General features: G+C 38.3%; 1 protein-coding gene across 1 annotated transcript in view; it reads left to right on the plus strand.

The window, feature by feature from the left end:
- ZDHHC2 (zDHHC palmitoyltransferase 2) overlaps nucleotides 1-21173 on the plus strand; it is a gene marked incomplete at its 5' end in the record, with an annotated part of 73277 nt that overhangs the window by 15823 nt on the left and 36281 nt on the right. The window contains 3 exons of the mRNA XM_080796858.1: nucleotides 9080-9106; nucleotides 10235-10329; nucleotides 20206-20326. Of these exons, the coding sequence (XP_080652984.1) occupies nucleotides 9080-9106; nucleotides 10235-10329; nucleotides 20206-20326 (243 nt within the window). The remainder of the gene's footprint in view (nucleotides 1-9079; nucleotides 9107-10234; nucleotides 10330-20205; nucleotides 20327-21173) is intronic.

The following is a 21173-nucleotide window of genomic DNA, read 5'->3' on the forward strand; positions in this document are numbered from 1 at the left end:
ATAGCCAGATATATACTTTTTAAGATTTATTTATTTAAGAGAGAGAAAGAGCGAGAGTGAGAGAAAGCGCACGCACCAGCATGGGAGTAGGGGAAGGGCAGGAGAAGGAGAAGGAGTCAGAGAATCTCAAGCCCACTCCCAGCTGAGCACAGAGCCCAACTCACGGCTCAACCCAGGAACCCTGAGATCGTGACCTGAGCCAAAATCAAGAGTTGGGCACATATCGGCCTAAGCCAGCCGGGTGCCCCAATATGACCAAATATTTTAATAATTTGTGTCCAAAATTTGTAAAATGATCTGTTTCTAGGTTATGTTTAATTTAGTTCCTGGAGGAGAGGTGACAAAGAGGACATTTTAAACCCTGCTCTCCAGTGTATCCTGAATCAGAAGTCACGGGGGGTAGCGTGGTATTAAACAGGCCAGGAGGGCTTGAGAGCAACAAAGAAGGAATGGCTGCCTGGACAGAGGAGTCCCTGGGGTGCAGTCAGAGCCCGGGAGGCCACGTGGAATCCTTGAAAGAATTTTGGAGTCAGGCAGACTTATATTTAGATCCTAGCTCCATATGTTATGACTTGAGTAACGTTAGAATAGTTACTTTACCTCTGTAAGACTGTCTTCCTAACTTTTAAAATTATAATAATACCTCCCTCACAGATTGCTGTAAGGTTTAAATGAGAGAAACATGGAAAAAAATTTAGCACAATCTCCGACCTATAGTAAGCACGCAGGAAACTATGAAACTATCCCTTCCTTTAGTTTTTTCTCATCCCCTGATATCTGATTCCTGCCCCACCCCCAGCCCTGCGGATGCCCTCTCACCCCCACCGGTCTTCACCCTGCTCAAGCTCCAGTCTTATTTTGGAGGGCATTATGGCCTGTATTGTGCCTCCCCCAAATCCGTAGCTTGAAATCCTCACCTGCAGGACTTCAGAATGTGACTCTAGATGGAGATAGAGCCTTTAAAGAAATATTTAAGTAAGATAATGAAGTTAATTAGGGTGGGTCCTCATCTACATTGACTGGTGTTCTTATAGAGGGAGGAAATTTGAATGTAGACAGATGTGTACAGAGATAAAAAGATGTGAAATACAGGGAGAAGACGGTCATCTACAAGTCAGAGAAAGAGGCCTATGAAGGGATCCATGCTTCTAACACCTTGACTGTGGACTTCTAGTCTCCAGAACTGAGAAACAGGCTGTCTGATGTTGAAGGCACTCAGTGTGGTGCTTTCCCAAGCTGACTGATCCAGGGGGTCGTGGCCGAAAACAGGTGTGAATGCCTGCTGAAGAGCGAGAGGAGTATGGATGTTGCAAACTCAAAAGCCTTGCCTTCACAGAATAGCTAATTTGTATAACACTGTTAATTTATAATTTTGCAATATTGTTTCAGGTGGGTTATGCATCAGAAAAGCTTTCCTTGGCCAGGAGGGAGGTCGGAGCGCCCAGATGACAAATGCCTTGCATAATCTTTTGGACCATAACCTAGTCTTATATAAGAGACTTCCTGTATCTTGGTTACAATGGTCTGACTTACTGTGGTTCATTTTTGTCTTTGAGTTTGCATTGTGCCATTCTTCAGGAAAAGTTCTCCAGGAATTCCTCAACCATCTTGCATGGTTGGTTGTTAATTTCTAGCACACAGTTTAGCTCAGGTTAGTTTGTTAGATATAAATTCTGGGTTGGAAGCAGGAGGAATGCATCAAAGCACCTGGGAAGTCAGACTTTTCCCCACAATGACACAGCTCCTCATGCCAAGAATCTGGTACATGCCAGGCTCTATCAGAACCTCGACCGGCCATGGGGAGGTGGGGAGAAATTAAAAGGAAAGGAGCTCTGGAAGGGGTAGGGAAAGAAAATATAGTTAAAAAAGAAATCACTTGTTTAGTTTTTCTCATATTAATTGCCCACATTGTAATTCACCTGCATTTTTTTTTTTTTTGCTTATTCACACTCAAAAGTCTTCCAGCAGTTTATTTCCCCCAACTTTGCATTGCACTCTCCAGAAAACTGTAGCATTCCTGCAAGCTAAAAATGCACCATGTACTGCTTTCTCCGGATTGTTTATAACACAGTTAACACCAAACTTTGGGGAACTCCTAACACTTTCCTCTTTTGTCATATTTATGTTCCATATTCAGCTAACATTTATTGAGCCCCTGATACTTAGTGCCAGGCTCTATTCTAGGCGCTTTTACTTACCTTACCTAGTTTGACTAACAAAACAGCCCAATGGGATAAATATTGCGATAAGGCTCAGAGAGGCGAAGTAACTTGGCCAAGAAAAAACCTCAATCCCAGCAGAGCCAGGGTATTCAAACTTCAGGGAGGGACACAGAAAAGAAACAAATGAAAATAATTGCGGATCGTGCTAAGTGCTAAGAAAGAAAGAGTATATCATAATGATAGCAGGGGCAGACTGGACCTGAGAGCCTCTGTGCAAAACCGACATTGAAATTGCAGCTTGAAGGATGATAAGGAGCTAGCCAAGAATGGAGCTGGGGAAGAGCTTTTCAGACAGCATAAAGACACTGAGGTTTCCTTGTTCTGGAAACAGAAGGCCAGCCTCTTTGCAGCTTAGGGAGCAAGAGGATGAGTGATGAGAAGTGGTCTTGGAGAGATAAGTAGGAGCCAGATGATGTTTGACCCTGGAGACTTAAGTAAAGAGATTGGACTTTATTTTAAATTCAGTGCAAACCCATGGGAAGGGTTTTTTGGTTTTGTTTTGTTTTGTTTTGTGGTGGTTTTGTGTGTGTGTGTGTGTGTGTGTGTGTGTGTGATGCTATCGGTTTAAATTTTAAAAGAGATCTTGGCTTTCTTATTATAAAATGAGTTTTTAAAGATCCAGTTTTATTACGATCCAGTGAGGAACGTAGCCTGCCTGGCGTGATGTTTATGGTTAGGGCTATTGGGATGTTAGCCTGGATTCCAGTTGGAAACCATGTGTTGGGAAGTTCTTCATTATGAAGCCCTACCCTTACTCTGTGTTTCTGTTCAGAAACTACCACTCTGTCCTTGACCAAACTACTCCTGTAAACCCACTGATAAATTGGAAAGTGACTTTTGTCCTTGGTTTGTAAAAGTCAATGATTTTTCATAATACATCAGAGTAGCACTGAGGATAATTTTAGAGCCAGAGGAACTGTCAAGATAAAGTACACATTTTTGTTTGAATAATAAAATCAAAGTACGGAACAGCTGAGTGTCATGATCAAGGTCAAACATATTGGGAGGATTGGACCAGCGTCCAGGTCTCCCTACCACCCAGTTAAATGCAAGTGCGGAGGATCTAGACAGGGGACAATGTTAGCGCATTCATGAAGCAAGAGAGCCTGTGGTCGCCTGTGTGGCTTGGTTGGTGAAGCATCTGACTCTAGGTTTGGGCTCAGGTCATAATCTCAGGGTCATGGGATGGAGCCTCAAATCAGGTCTCAAGTTCAGCAGGGAGTCTACTTGAAAATCCTTTCCCTCTGCTGCTCCCCCCACCCCAGTATGCTCTTTCTCCCTCAAATAACTAATAAATCTTTAAAAAAAAAAAAAAAAAAAGGAAGAAAGAAACAAAGCACCCTGGAGTGGCTGAAGCATATTGACAGGAAGGGGAGTGTCGTGAGATGAGGTTAGGAGGAAGGGAAGGACTACAGTTGTCAATAAAATTACAATGACATATGAGAATAATGAAGGAAAACACAGTTTGATAAAGGTGTAAAAATATAAGTAGATCTGTTATAAGGAAAGTTAATTAAAAACATTTCTTAGGAGGAAAAGAATACACTTGGGATTCAACTGGAAATATTGATCTGAGTAATACATTTTCTTGAGTCTGTCATTAAAATGGCCTGGCAGCAGAGTCACTAGTATTCACGAGAATGACTTGTCATCTACCTCCTACCACCCAAATTTTCATCTGTAATACCTGAAAAATGAGCCACAGCTTCCTGGAAAGTAACTGAAAGGACAAAGGATCCTACTTCAAGGTCGTCTCATTGGCCAATTTAGTCAGAGAATTCTCTGTCAGTTCACAAACTGTTTCAAAAAGAGCATCATTAATTCTGTTAGAGTAATTAGAGTAATTGAGTATGGAGAATGAGCGGTAAAGGTGGTCTTTAGTGACCTTAAGGGGAGTGATACCAGTGGGATCAGGGGTGAAAGTCCAGCTAGAGTTGGTTGAGTGGAGTAAGAGGGCTGGAGAAGGTAGAGACAGTGCATTTGGAAGATTGTTAAAATCAGTTTTCCTGTGAAAAGGCCAGAAAAGTGGGATAGGAGCCAGACACGAGGTCAAAGGAGAGCCTTTGTTAGGATGGGAGATACTAAAGCATATTTGTTCTGTTACTACTATTTTTGTTTTAATTTTATGACTCTGAGCTGCTTCAATTGCTTAATTAAGAATGCCTTAATAACCATGTTCTTGTTTTGTTGTTGGTTTTTTTTAAGATTTTATTTATTTATTTATTTGACAGACAGAGATCACAAGCAGGCAGAGAGGCAGGCAGAGAGAGAGAGGAGGAAGCAGGCTCCCCGCTGAGCGGAGAGCCTCACGCGGGGCTCAATCCCAGGACCCTGAGATCATGACCTGAGCCGAAGGCAGAGGCTTTAACCCACTGAGCCACCCAGGCACCCCACCACGTTCTTGTTTTTTGTTCGTTTTAACTTCAAATTAAGATGATCTCATAAGCTTTAAGCTTTTTGAGCAGAGGGATGAAATCATATTTGCCATAGTTTTTAAAAAATATATTTTATTTATTCATTTTGACACAGAGAGAGAGATCACAAGTAGGCAGAGCAGCAGGCAGAGAGAGAGGGGGAAGTGCGATTCCTCCTGAGCAGAGAGCCCGATGCAGGGCTCGATCCCAGGACCCCAAGATCATGACCTGAGCTGAAGGCAGAGGCTTAACCCACTGAGCCACCCAGGTGCCCCAGCATAGTGTAGTTAGTGATTGTTTTTCAGTAAATGAATTAAAGATAAGCCAAAAAACAAAAAAACAAAAACCAGAGGTTGGCTATAAAGTTGTCCTTACAATTCATTCATTAGAACCACATTTTTATTCTGGCATTCATCATCAGACTGCGTATATGGAGCTGAGATGTATCTGTGTCAAACTGAATTTGGAAATAGTGTTGTGGATTTATATAGAAAAGTTATTGTGTATATGCAGTGTAGGTAAGTTATTCCTCCAAAAAAAGAGAGTTTGAATTTAAAGGCAAGAAAAAAGAAAATTCAGATTAAGAAATAGAAGGATCACAGCAAACACATTTGCAATGAAAGTACCTAAAAACCACATTGTTCTAGCAACAATTACATAACTGTTCTTTGCTAATTTAAGGGGGGAAAGTACTTTTTTTTTCTACTATGAGGGCGTATTTTAGTATCTGAAGTTTTGGATTTTGGATGTACTCATGACTAAAAGTTGAACAAGATTTAAGGTACCAGCAGTTTGCTGGACTGCTTTTTATCAACAGATAACATTTTTGACAACCAACTCTTAATGTATAATCACCAAAGCCAAATTTAAAAAAATCAGTCCTAAAAATATGACTAGAATGATCTTTGAGATGATCCCCTGCTTTAAATCAAGATTGAATTTAAATCACTAAGACTAAATCTGCTCTAATATTTTTAGAGCTGTTTTTAGAGAGTAGATTTGATTGCATCCTAAACAATCATACTGGTGTATCAATAAACTTAATTTGGGTGGGATTATTGGTAGTCAGGTGTTTAGAGTAGGATAAGTGATTTTATTATCTAGCAGATGCATAAGGATGTACTGTAGTTAAGTTGCTAGCTATAGTTCTGATTGATTGATTTATAATAAGTTATAAGTATATAATAAATAGTAACTTTCTCTTGAGAACTGATGTAAGAGATCAACACATATCTTCTTAGTAGATTTCCAGAGAAAAAAACTCAATTTTAAATTTAGGGTTTGATTATGAATTTTGTTTCAACCTGAGTAGGCTGTGATGGCCAGTTGGTTTGTTTAGTCTCAGTCTAGATGTTGCTGTGAAGGTATTTTTTAGATGTGATTAATATTTAAACCAACAGACACTGAATAAAGGAAATTACCTTCCACAGTGTGGGCCAACTTCATTCAATCATTTGAAGACCTTAAGAGAAAAGATTGAGGTCCCCTGAACAAATTAATTAATTTCTCTCTCTTTCTTACTTCAAGGGGGGCGGGAGGCAGGACGCAAGCAGTTGGAATGTCAGGCAGAGGGAGAAGCAGGCTCTCTGCTGAGCAAAGAGCCTGATGCAGGGCTCCATCCTGGGACCCTGGGATCATGACCAGAGCGAAGGCAGAGGCTTAACTGCCTGAGCCACCCAGGCATCCCTGAAGAATTTCTACCTTGAGGCTGCCTTGGACCCAGGATTGCAACATTTACTTTTTACTGGCTTTTCAGCTTGCTAGTCTGCTTTGCAGATTTCAGACTTGTCATCCCCTACAATCCTGTAAGCCAATTCCTTAAAATCAATCACTCCCTGCCCCCTTCTCTCTCTCTCTCTCTCTCTGTGTGCGTGTGTGTGTGTGTGTGTGTTGGTTCTGTTTCTCTGGAGAACTCTGACTAATATACAGAGGTTGGAAAACTTTTTCTATAGAGAACCAGATGTTAAATCTTTTAGGCAAGACGGACCAAACTGTCCCTGTCACACGTACCCAACTCTGCCATTGGGACATAAAAATAGCCATGTAAATGAATGGGTGGGTCTGTGTTCCAGTAAAAACTTATCTACAGAAATAGGTGTCTGGCTGTATTTGGAACAGGACTGTAGGGTACTGACCCGTGTATTAAACGATTGCCTGATAATTCATGCCAAAGAGATAAGGGAGGGTATGTTTCTCTCTATGTATAATAATTTACTATCCCCATTTTCTCTCTTCCTTTATATACATATATATGTACACACACACATACACACACACACACACACACACACACACATATACATACTTTTAAGTATGTTTATTCAAGTGAGGTTTGAATCAAGAAGCAGTTTTCATCCTTTGTATATTAGGGGTTATTACTTTGGCTGAGACTATCAGTCTCAATCTTCAACTTGGGTTTTACATGTTTTATCTTTACCCAAGAGTTGTTTTTTTTTTAAGATTTTAAGATTTTTTTTTTAAGATTTTATTTATTTATTTCAGAGAAAGTGTGTGTATATGAGCAGGGGGGAGGGGCAGAGGGACAAGCTGACTCCCCATTGAGCTTGGACCCGGATGAAGGGCTCCATCCCAAGACCCTCAGGTCATGACCTGAGCCACCCAGGTGCTCCCCCTCCCCAAGAATTTCTTAAATACTGCAACAGAAAGTCTCACTCTTGTCAATTCTGAGCTAATAACTGACTAGTCAGCCTTTTCTCTGATGCCCCATTCCATTTCTTAGAGGAATGAGTAATGAGAGAAGAGATTGATGGGTGGACAGGGGAGCTGGAAAACACAACTGGCAACCCAGTCTACCAACTTTGCAGTGTCCATGATGGTTCCAGATTCCAAGATGTAATCCTTAAAGGCCATCATTTTGCTCTTGGCAAACAGGAGCATCGTTGATGAGGCGGGTAATAATTTACTATCCCCACTTTCTCTCTTCCTATACACCGTAAGTACCAGGAAAGTGTTGTGATTCCTTAGGATCTTTCAACAAATCAATCTTTGTTGCCTACTTGTACCACAGTTAGTTGGGGAAGAGTTTTAAGTTCTCAGGAATATTGGAAAGTTAGAAATCTGTAAAGCAAAAAGAAGTTAGGCTAATCCAAGATAAACTTAGGCAAATAAACTTTTGAAGTGAAATTTAAAATTGTGCCCCATAATGTTAATATGGTATATATTTACCATATTATTGTTTCATTTATCATATCACCATCTGTGTCTATCCCATCATGGGTATTAGAAATGTTAAAGGAAACTGAGAACCTAGGAAACACTGAAAAGAGCCACATCAAGTTTGATGACAGATCTGGACATCATATATTATTTGGACTAAAAGAGAGTATTTAAGGGAGATACAAATAACTTTATGTAAAAATCTGTCATTTAGATTTTCTGTTTATTGCTACAGATTGGAAGCCTAGATACCATAGGTAGAAGCCACGAAGAGGCTCATTTCAGGAACCTATAATCCTATAATAATTCTTTAGAGCAATCCAATACTGGAATGGATAGTACCACAACCCATGGGCTTCTGTTGCTTCTAGAAATGCCTAAGCTGACATTCAGTAGCTCTCTTAGGAAGGAGATGTGTTGGATCTGGTAATCTTAAAATATCTTTCACAACATTACCCTCCGGATCTAGTGTTTCTTAAGGCAATTAAATCATATCCCAGGCAATACCAACAGCTTCCAACTTTGAGATAGGCCAAAACTTTAAAAAAAGACGTTAGTCCACATGGAGGAAGACCAAATGGGAAACAGAACAAGTGTATAGTATAGAATTCCTCAGTACGATTTCTTGTGCCAGCTTGTTTCAGCTACGTGGTCCCTAATCTCGTGTCCTTATCTACCTTGGGATGTTTACAACAGCCCTGAAGGGATGGCACTTTCTCAGGCACATTGCCTGCCTCTCTCATTGTACCGTAGGGAGCTACCCATCATTGGGCATAAGAAGTTATACTTAGGGAAATTTGGCAAGAAGAGTATGTGCCATGGACACAACATTTCGTTCTTTCTAGAGAGTTAATTAGGCAGTTGCCAACTTATAAAGAGCAATAAATGTTTCTGGAAATGTAGTGACCTGGAGAGTACTGCTTTCCTCTGAACCTCGAGTTGGAAGGAAGACTAAGACACCATCGATACAGGACGAGGACCCACACAGAGCACGCCCAATGAGTTTTGTTTTCTGTGTGGTATTCAGGGCTGAAATGCCAACAGAGCCCTGGCTGAACGCAAGCACCGGCCTTCCCTCTTCACCCTCTCTCCCACAGTGCTCACCTCTCCTCTAAATACAGTTGAACAAATATTTAAATATTTAAAGAATGTTGGTTTGAAGGGGAGCCAAATTATTAACCTGCGTAGCCCTATGTCTCTTTCAGGCCCTGTGTTTGCCATAAGTGTCATAATCTATTATCTCTTTTTTTCTGTTTATTTCTATAGTGTCCATGGAAAACGTTGGGGAACAAGGTAGGCTATGTTTTATTATTGTTTTATATACAAAATTTTAAAGTATTCATTTAGATTTGGTTGGAATTAATAAATTATACTTGGAGAATGTGCAGTCAAGATAGGGTTAACGACTTCTCTCGGTCTCCAGACTGAATGCTGTCAGACGCTTGGCAAAGACCTCTCCCTTGAAATGGTAGCCATGGTGCCAAAGATTCTTGTGGCTTTGAGATATAGGAATATCAACAATTTCCTGTTTCAGCTCAGAGTATTACCCCATACCTGAGTCACCCGTAGTGTTCGTGGAAAATGTCATTAGCTCTAGTCATTTCACACTGATTTAAGTGCCTTAATGGACAATTGAATTTTTAAATGATTCTGTAAGTATCATCATTCTTTAAAAAGAAGATAAATGATAAATGAGGAGTATTATCGTTCTTTAAAAAATTGCCACACAGTTTTAAAAATACCAAACATGCTGTATTTTAAATTAGCACATTTTATTCAACTGTGTCTTACAGAGTTAATTTATATATTAATGTATTATTCAGAAATGATCATTGTCACTGTATACAAAATTAATATTTTCTATTTGCATAGTGTGGCATTTCACCATAGAAAAACACCATACAAAGTGTGTTTGTATACATTGCCTGAAAAAAGTATGCTTTTCTTAACAATTGTCCCATGTGATAAACAAGACACTTGAACTCCTGTCGGAGGAAATCCTTTTTGTCCAGATGGTCTCTGTTTAATTATGTAGTCATTAAACAGTCAGGGCCAACACATTTGACCACAGCTAAGCAAAATTAGCAAACAGCTTCTCAAATAGGAGCTGCCTTTGGTATCCTTTGTCAGTGAAGTAAAGTTCTTAAAGCCTGAATGTTTTAACATTTGTTTGTTTAATTCTGTGTTTATTACTTAAAGTTCAAGGCATAGCTACCTTACTTTTATAATTTAGGAAAGGTCCCTATAGCCATTTGGCCAATAGATGGGCCTGTCTAGAGAGGAGAGCTTTCCTTTCATGGGACATTAAATAATTAAATTATTAAAGAATTTGGTTAACTTAGAACAACTAGATCTTTGTGAATACCATGGTTTCAATTTGTATTTGCATATTATAATGATAATATGTTCTTCTCATTTTAGTTGTGTGCCTGATTGCTTATCATCTACTTTTTGCAATGTTTGTCTGGTCATACTGGAGAACTATCTTTACATTACCAATGAATCCTTCAAAAGAAGTAAGTTAAAATATTAATAAAGTTACCCTAAAGTTAGAAGTCAATAACATTGATGTCTGAAGAATGGATTTTATGTCTTTTTATTAATGTTTCAAGCTTAGTGAGTGTAGTGATTTGTTTATATTAATAGGTCTGTTAGTAAATACTTGAATTTTCACTTGGCAAATATTTTTGCACTGCGTGAGTATTGTATATCCAATATGAAAACTGTTGTGTGTTCCATTTCTGCTTTAGAGTCAGACATCAGGGTAGAGGATCGATATACAGATAGAGCTGATGGTAGACATTGCTATATTATAATTATCAGTTATCATACTAATAGTTGATTAGTTGGCTGTCAACCACCAGAAACAACAACAAAAAAATAACAATGTTACTAATCTTCTCTCACATTCAAAGTCTGTAGCTAGTCCACAGCTTCTTGCTCTGATATGTGTAGCCTCCCTTTCCAACATCACCTCTTGGCCTAAGACGGATACTCCAGTTCCAGCCATCATGTCTACCTTCCAGGCAGCAGGTCAGAGAAAGTGGGATAGAGGAGTAGAAGTAAATGTCCTTCCTTTTAAGGATACTTTCTGGAAGTTGCTGATGCCATCAACTTACTTTAGAACTTACTTTCTACTTACTTTAGAACTTAGTTATATGGCCACATTCTTTATGCAGAAGGTTGGAAATGTAGTCTTTATTCTCAGTGGCTGTGTTCACCATATTAACCCTGTCAGAAGGAAATTGTGGATATTGGGGGGTGGGGGAATAGCATTCTCAGCTACGGAAGGTTTTGAGTAGAGTGATATGGTCAAATTTACACTTTGAAAAGATCATTCTAAGTATTTGTTTCTGAGTCTTTCACCTTGTTAAACATTCTTGGAGCAAAGGACTGTGTCTTACTCATTTCTGTATTGTTGGCACTTAGTGCACTACATGTTTGTTGAATTGAAATAAACTTTATTCCAGTAATAATGGTAGAGTTTTAGTTGGCCAAGTTAAAAAAAAAAAAAAAAAAACAAGAAAAAAAGAAAAAAGAAAGGTCTAGGCATCACTGCAAATTGTTCCCTGAAGTAATCTGTTTAAAATGCAGCTGTGGTCAAAAGCCCAATAAATATGCTATATGACTTGGGAAAGGATATTAAAAATAAAACCACAGATATTTGCACAGAATTAGTGGTATGCTTGGCCTAAAATGCTTTACATGTAGCCTTTTTTTCTTCCACTCTCTACTAATTTTTTTTCCTACCTTTCCCCCCTCCCTCCTGCCATGTTTACTTCTTTCCTGTTCTCTCTCTTATCCCCATCCTGATCTTAGTCGTAAGAAGGAGAATGCAGACCCCTTTCATAGGTGATCTCATCCTCATCATTACAGATGATCTCTGTATTGACAATTCCCAAATCTGTTTCCAGCTCTGACCTCTCCTGTTGCAAACTTAGGTATTTCCCTGCCAAGCACAGCTCCTTAATCCCGACACCTCAAATACAACACATCAAAAGCTGAAGTCACCCCACCCCCTTCCCCAAACCGTGACTCATCTGTTTCTTACACTGATTAATGCTGCTGCCATCCAGCTCATCCTTCTGGACATTCCAGCCTTCTGGAAGCTTGGCAGCCTTGCCCGGAATTCTCCCGCTTTCTTGCCCCTCCCCCAACACCTAAATCTTGCTGATGTTTTTACTTCCTAATTTTTCTTCTTTGGTTCCAACACCCCCCTCCTTTTTTCCCCTTTCTTTCTTTTTTTTTTCATACCATTACCCTAAATCAGGGTCTCAGTCATCTCTTTTGTCTGAGACATTGCAGTCTCAGGTAGGGTTTTACTACTTACAGTCTTACCTACCTTCCCTTCTCAGAGCCCTGCAGAATTTCTCTTTACCAAAGCTAGAGGTCTAAAACCAACTTTAACTTCTCCACTCTACATCTGCTAGCTCTTTCAACCAGTTTCCCTATTCTCCGTATTTTCAACATTTTATCCCATAAGATAGATCATATCATTCTTTTGCTCAGAACTTTCCTTTGATATCCGAGCTCACTCAGAGTAGAAACACAGTTCTCTACCATAGCTTACAAGGGGGCACATGCCCTGCCCCCACACCGCCTCTCAGACCCTCTTCAGTGCTGCCTCAGTTACACTGGCCTCTTTGCCCATAGGTCAATATGCATGTTTCTCCTATGGGGGTCTTGAACCCTGGTATTTTCTCTTGATCTGGAACATTCTTCCTATAGACAACTGTGTGGCCAGGTCCCTTCCTTCCTATTTCTATGTCTCTGCTCAAATGATACCTTATCTTTGAGGCTTTCCGTGACCACTCTGTATAAAATGGTAAAATCCTATGCCTGAAATTCCCTATAAACCTTAACCTTGCTTTATTTTTCTCCATGGCATAGGATTGGATAACTCATTCCATATTCACTTTTTTATACTATTCCTAGAATGTAAATTCTGCAATGGCATGAACTTTATCTGTTTTGTTCTCTCACCCATCACTAGAACCCAGAGCAGTATCTGACCCATAAAAGGTACTTGATAAGTATTTGTCAAATGATTGGACATAGAGTAGAAGTTTTGTGTACAGATGCAGGTTTGTGTTTCTAGCTTTGGCAGAAGTTGAAGTGACTTCTAATTTCTCCCTGAAAGTATATGTGAGATCATTGGCTACAAATGGGAGGGAGGGAGGTTGACTGAAGTTGGGGGGAGCAGACATTGAAATAGTAGTTAAAGTGAGTAGGAAAGTAAAATGTAAATCATGGAAGAAATGACACAGTATTTGAGGGAGCAGTTGAGATTGAGGACAGTGATTTATACCTGCAGCAGGTTGTTGTTTTTTTTTTTTAAAGATCTTTTTATTTATTTATTTGACAGACAGAGATCTCAAGTAGGCAGAGAGGCAGGCAGAGAGAGAGGTAGAAGCAGGCTCCCCGCCAAGCAGAGAGCCCGATGTGGGGCTTGATCCCAGGACCCTGGGATCATGACCTGAGCTGAAGGCAGAGGCTCTAATCCACTGAGCCACCGAGGCGCCCCATGCAGCAGGTTTTGTCAATGATTTTTCTACCAAAAAAAACCCATATGCTTTATTCCATTCCTACAACTGTGTGAGATAGATACTATTTATTATGTTTTACAAATGGAGCAGTAGGCTCTGAATGTTAGCTAATTATCCCAGGGTGTTTAAAGCTAGTGTGTGGTAGAGCTAGCATTCAAAGCGAAGTTGTTCTGACCATCAAGCCTACATTCTTGCCAGTATACCATGCTCTTAGTATGGAAAGTGGACACCCCAGTGCGGGGGAGGGGAGAGGCAGGGTGCAGCCAGGCCATCAGTTGGAGCATGGAGAAAAAATAGCACTTCCATTTATATATTATTTTTTTAGTGTTTCTTTTTTTAAAATTAAGCTACATATATAAGGCAGAGACATTTATGGAAATATATATAAAATATATATAATTATACATGAAGAATAAAATATGTATAAAGTTTTATATGTAAGATCTCATATATAATAGCTAATAATAAATATATAAATAAATATGCATATCAGTTTCAAATGATTTTTTTTTACTGATGGGTCTGTGGTCAAAAGAATTTGAAGACCATTATTATGAAAGAGCCCTGACTTGCTGGTTAAGAATCTTGAGTTATTCCATTAACAAAGTGTAAGATCTCACCCTAATCTTTTAATTGGTCAGGAGCCAGAGACCTTCCCACTTGTAAAATGAGGGGTCCTTGACTTAATTGACAATAGAGTGCTCTCAGCTGCTGAAAATCTTAGAAATATGGGACTAAAATAGCAGGAGAAGAGGTTGTATAAGGAAATAATGTTAATATTTTCTCGTTACTATTGAGAGAATTCTAAGAAATCTGGAATTCTACAAAATCTAAAATTTACCTTTTTATATAACAGGATTGTAAAATTGCTAATAGTTTTTCAATTTATAAGATTTCCCCCATGAAAGTAAGGTAACCATACTAATTTGAAAATGGAGACTAAACAAAAAGAGAAAGGAAAAGAGAAAAACACTCCACACTAATATAGGCAGTTTGCATGCAGATTTTCTTTTGAGTTATTTTTTCCTGGTTGTATTCAACATGCACATATTCTAGTTTTTTTCCCCACATAATAGCCCATCATTGGTTTATTGCCATTTTAAAAATGGCATACTATCCTCACTGAAATATGTAAAAATTTATTCTGGCACATACCAACTTGGAATTTTAGGCTGATCCCAACTTTTCGTATTATAAATTTGTGTTAACATGTTTGTACATGTTTTGTACACACTTTTTACCTATATTTTGGATTATTCCCTTATTATAAATTCTCAAAATTACTAGAACAAGGAAATTGCAGTCACTTGCCAAATTGTTTGAAAAGAGAATGGTAACAAGTTACAGTGCCAACAGTTTTATCGGAACTTTGGCATTGCATGTTGTCATTAAGAAAGCCACTGTTTGCCGATTTAATGGGCAAAAATGTTCTGTGTTTTAATTTATACATTTTAGATACTGATGAGATTATATGTTCCCTTTTGTGCTATGTGAAAAAGAATGTGGGGTGGGTTGTGGGGGGTAGAGAGGGAAAAAATGAAAGAAGATGGGACCGGGGAGGGAGACAAACCATAAGAGACTCTTAATCTCAGGAAACAAACTGAGGGCTGCTGGGGGAGGGAGGGATAGGGTGGCTGGGTGATGGACACTGGGGAGGGTATGTGCTATGGTGAGTGCTGTGAATCGTGTTAAGACTGATGATTCACAGACCTGTACCCCTGAAGCAAAGAATACATTATATGTTAATTAAAAAAAAAAAAAAAGAACTAGCAGGAAATACAAATCTGTGAGTTTTCTATTTGGTTATTAGATTTCAGTTTTTTTCTTAAGTTGTATATTCTATTAAAATTATAGTCTTCTTTAACCTGTAAAGTCTATTTGATTTTGGATCTTGGGTTTCTAATACCTTTCTCTAGGTAAGAAAGGAGGAATCCTTGGAGAAATGACTCTAGAACTAGGGCAGGAATTAAGAGTGTGTGTGTGGAGGGGGTGAAATAGATTAAGGGGATTAAGAGGTAGAAACTTCCAGTTATAAAATAAATAAGTCTCAGAGATGAAAAGTACGGCACAGGGAATATAGTCAATAGTATTGTAATAACATATGATGACAGACGGTGACAGCACTTACCATGGTGAGCATGGAGTAATGTATAGAACTGTTGAATCAATATGTTGTACATTTGAAACTAATATGACATTGTATCCTAATTATGCTTAAATAAAAAGTAAAAATTAAAATTAAGAAAGATGAGCCAGAGCATCTTATAATAATAAGTAAGGTAGTGCTCTAAAGTAAATAAAATAGAGTACTTTCTCGACCTACGATGGGGTTATATCCTGATGCACCCATTGTAAGTTGAAAATAAGTAAGTTAAAAATGCATTTAGTACATCTAACCCCTTAAGCATGATAGCTTAGCCTAGCCGACCTCAAACACATTCAGAACACTTACATCAGCCTACATCGAGGCAAAATCCTTAATACAAAGCCTATTTTATAATAAATTGTTGAATTTACTGAATACTGTACTGAAAGTGAAGAACAGTGGTTGTATGGGGACAAAATGGTTGTTAAGTGTTTTTGTTTACCCTTGTGATCACGTGGCTGGGATCACGTGAGAGAGGATCATACTGAATATCACTAGCCTGGGAGGAGATACAAATTCAAAATTTGAAGTATGGTTTCTAGTGAATGTGTATCACTTTCACACCATTGTGAAGTCAGAAAAATCATTGAAGCCCTATAAGCTGGGACCATCAGTAGGTTGATGGTGGCATATCAAAAGGACACAGGAGGGGCACCTGGGTGGCTCAGTGGTTTAAAGCCTCTGCCTTCGTCTCGGGTCATGATCCCAGGGTCCTGGGATCGAGCCCCGCATAGGCTCTCTGCTCAGCGGGGAGCCTGCTTCCCTTCCTCTCTCTCTGCCCGCCTCTCAGCCCACTTGTGATCTCTGCCTGTCAAATAAATAAATAAAATCTTTAAAAAAAAAAAAAAGGACACAGACTCTCAATGACCAAAGCTAGAACAATTTGGGCAATAAAATAAATAAAATAGTATTGGATTATAACTCAAAGTATAAAATAAATATCTCTGAGTCTACTGATACAAGTAAATGAATGAATGAATAAATGGGGAGCAAAATCTCTTTTATAGAAGAATTTCAAATAATGTAGATACTTCATCTTCAAGAGGGACAAGAATAAAAACCCCACTCCTTCAATGTAGGCTGCATGTGGTGAATTTCTTTCAATGAGTATAGGATGGAAAAGGGAAAAACATGAGGAACTTTAGAGTCGAGAAACCTCACAAACACACCAGGTGACCAAGGTTATGTCAGCACTTACAGATGTTGATAGCATATCCCCTTGAGAGGATGTGGTAAGAATGGCACTTTCCCTCTGTGGTCTTCATCCCCCTGGCAATTAATCTCAAACCGATCATGAGAAAAAACATCAGACAAATTTTAATAGAGAAGCATCTTATAAAATAGCTGACTAGAATACTCAAAACTGTCAAGGAAACAAAAACAAGGAAAATCTGAGAAAGTGTCACAGTCAGGAGGAACTTAAGGAGATAGGACAAATAAATGTACTGTGGCATACCGGGTGGAATCCTGGAAGAGAAAAAGATATTCAGTAAAAACTAAAGAAATCTGAATAAACTATGGACTTTAGTTAATAATAACATATCAGTATTTATTTACTAATTGTGGTAAATGTACCATAATATACTAATATTTGATGTTTAATAATGTGGGCAATTTGATGAGAAGATATATGGGAACCATGTAATATTTTCTCAAATTTTCCCTAACTCCAAAGTGTTTTAAAGTTGGATAAAACTAAACAAAACAGGGAACCTGGGTGGCTCAGTGGGTTAAAGCCTCTGCTTTCAGCTCAGGTCATGATCCCAGGGTCCTGGGATCGAGTCCCGCGTCGGGCTCTCTGCTCAGCAGGGAGCCTGCTTCCTCCTCTCTCTCTCTCTTGGCCTGCCTCTCTGCCTACTTGTGATCTCTGTCTGTCAAATAAATAAATAAAATCTTTAAAAACAAAACAAAAAAAAAAAAAAACTAAACAAAACAAAACAGAAGGGGACTACCATAATCTGCACTGTGATAATCTGCAGGTTGGTGATAGGTCTAGGACGTTTTCTTTCCATCCCAGGAGAGCTTCCATTCCTTCAGATCTCTACAGATGTCATCTTTCTTCAAATCCATGACATACCTTTGCACATGAAAGTGTTCTGGGGGAAAGGACTGTATATTTGGTACATTCCAAGGTAGAATTAGATATTTGGACATCCACGTTTTACAAGTGATAATTCCACCAACCTGCATTTGGTATTCTGGACCTGATGCTGTGTGTTGTTTATCTATTAATAAAGGCATTAAACACCTGAGGAGTCTTTCAGTTCTGTTACTCATTTGTTTTTAAGATTTTATTTATTTATTTGACACAGAGAGAGAAATCACATGTAGGCAGAGAGGCAGGCAGAGAGAGGGAAGCAGGCTCCCTGCTGAGCAGAGAGCCTGATGCAGGCTGGATCCCAGGACCCTGAGATCATGACCTGAGCTGAAGGCAGAGGCTTAACCTACTGAACCACCCAGGCACCCTGCTGTTACTCATTTTTTTTTAAACTGAGATTTAAGGTAGCAAGCAAGTGAAGAGGAACTGATGGAAAGAATGCACTATGCCTTCGTAAATGTGACCTTCATTTTATTTGTTATTTGTATTCATTTGAGAAAGGACTGGTTGAAGTGTAATTTTGAAACACTATGAAATTAATTAGTAGGAAAGAAAATGTAGATTTATAATGGAAGGAATATTTAATGTCGAGAATACTTTTTTTCATTACTTTAGAAACTCTCAAAGACTTAACTATAACCTACCTACTAGTTTAATGACAGTAAATTTGATACACTAATTTAGAATAATTTGTACTCTGTAAATTTATACTTAGAGAAAATTTTTTCCTTTCTTTACCTTAATGTTTCTGAAATTTTACAGTATATTTGACTAAGTGTCATGCATTTGGGAATATTATGTAACATAGAAATGATCTACATTTGAAAACTGGAGATTCATTTTTCTTTTTAAAATAACCTCAGTAGAATTGTCAACCTCTAAACAAAGATTTTTAATTTTTATTTCTCCAAAGAGAAAGATTTAGGCTCAAACATCATGACCTCATTTTCAACAAATTGTTTTTCTTTCCTTCACTGACATAATTAGATCACTTTTTTAAGACTTAAAGGGTGAACTATATCATACATACAAAAAAACCCATAATGCACAATTTAAAGAGTAATAAAATGAAAAGACCTAAAGTCACTCAAGTATTATAGAAAACATTATGTATATTTTTGGTATTACCTGTGTACTTTCATATTACATTTCCCTGCATTCCTCAAGAAGTAACTACTCTCCTGAAGTTGTGTTAATCAGTCTCTTGTTTTTCTTTATAATTTTCTTATTTATGTGTGTGTGTTTGTGTGTGTGTATATCCCCATAGTGTATACCTTTCTGGTTTTAAAATTTTATGTAAATGGAATCCTTGTATATATTTTCTATAAAGTGATCTGTTGTTCAACAGTATGTTGAGATTCTCTGTTACAAATAACTGTAGTTTGGGGCGCCTGGGTGGCTCAGTTGTTAAGCATCTGCCTTCTGCTCAGGTTGTGATCCCAGTTCTGGGATTGAGCCCTGTGTCAGGCTCCCTGCTCTGCGGGGAGCCTGCCTCTCCCTCTCCCACTCCCTCTGTTGTGTTCCCTCTCTCCCTGTGTCTCTTCCTGTCAAATAAATAAATAAAGTCTTCAAAAAAAATAACAACAACAAATAGCTGTAGTTCATTAATTGTTCCGTGTAATATAGAATTCAATTATGCGGATATATCATACTCCAATTTATTTAGCCATTATCCTTTTGATGGACATTTGGGCTGTGTTTAATTTTTTACATTTCAAACATCAATGCTGTAAATATCCTTGTACATGTCTCCTGGAAGATATTTATACTTTTTTTTTTTAAAGATTTTATTTATTTTATTTGAGAGACAGAGATCACAAGTAGGCAGAGAGGCAGGCAGAGAGAGAGAGGAGGAAGCAGGCTCCCCGCTGAGCAGAGAGCCCTATACGGGGCTTGATCCCAGGACCCTGGGATCATGACCTGAGCCGAAGGCAGAGGCTTTAACCCACTGAGCCACCCAGGCGCCCCCATTTATACTTTTTCATACAGACTTCTAAAACATTTTTTTGGTGATTGGTGTGTGCGTGTGTGTGTGTGTAGCACAAACCAATTTGATTTTTCTCAAATACGTATTTTTTAAGTGGGTAGGCCAGATTGGCAGTTTAAGAAGTAAAATGCATGATTAGTTCTTTTGAGTGCTAGAGAATTCATATAATGATTGTCCCTAAGTTAAAATTCATTTACATGAGAAAACATGTTTGATGGGTTTGTTTCTATTTTTATTCCTAATAATATCCAGTTGAAAAATTTACCCATTGAGCCAAATTTGTTTATTTTGCTATTTCATTTATTAATATAACTCATATTGGGGTGGAGCTCCACAGTTTATAAGACAATTTTACATACTCTATTCTGCTTGAGTTTCACAGACATCTGTGGAAGTATTATTAAGTATTAAGGTATTATTAATTACTCCCTTTTTCTAGATGCATCAACTAAGGCTCCACCAGATTAACAGACTTGCCCAGATTCCAACTCCATTACCACTCTGAATCTATATGATAGATATCATTAATATTTTGTGTATACCTTTTTGTAGGTATAGTACACCAGTGTACTATTTCTTGAGAACACTGACTGAAACTTAATTTTTTTTCCACAGTTCCATCTCTCTTATGCAGAGAAAGAATTGTTGGAGAGAGAGCCAAGAGGAGAAGCCCATCAGGAAGTTCTTAGGCGAGCCGCCAAAGATCTTCCCATCTATACCAGGACCATGTCTGGAGGTACACCATAATGAGTGCTTTGGCACCTTTGTTGTGGTGACTGTCAGCGTATTTATATGCTTGCAACTGTCAAACCCTCATTAAAAATCATTGGGTTCTGTCTTGGGTGGTTATTAAATCTTTCCTACACAATTCCATAAAACAGACTCATGAATAACAGCGTGGCACAGTGATCTCAACCACATCCACACTGACGTTAATTCTCTTGTGGCTTCTCTAGTCACTTACTTGGGACTCAGAGGAGATGTTAGAACTGCTGAAATCTTGATTTGTACTTGTATTTATTTTTAAAGTTTTAATGATAGATCTTCCTATTTTTTAATGGAAGGGAGCAGTATCTATAATGAACATAACACTGGCAATTTTACATAAATTTAAAGCAGTCATTGTATAAAGTGTATAAAACTTAAGGTACTAATATAATGTATCTTTAGAAGGTAAGGTAATTTTCATTTCTCCCCCCGGCTTTTTTTTTTTTAATGTAATTCAGTTAATAAATCCCTTTTACCTGGGTCAGGATTTTTTTAGGTAGTGTATCAGCTATCTAATTAAAGAATTGTCTTCAAAATGGACACACACAGACTACGGATACTTGTCCACCAAGGCTCACCCAGAAATTTGGTAACTTTAGGCATCTGCCACCCACTTTGGTGGCACATTTTACATGGCTGTCGAGCACTTAAAAGGTGTCTACTCCAAATTGCGTTGTGCCATACGTATAAAATATACAACTGGTTTCAAAGATCTAGCATGGAAAAAAGAATGTAAAATATCTCATTAATAGTCTTATATTACTTATCCTTGTTTCTAACTTACTTGAGAATTATAATCAGATCTAAGTCAAAGT

The sequence above is a fragment of the Martes martes genome (assembly GCF_963455335.1).
Source record: "Martes martes genome assembly, chromosome: 2".
NCBI lineage: Eukaryota > Metazoa > Chordata > Mammalia > Carnivora > Mustelidae > Martes > Martes martes.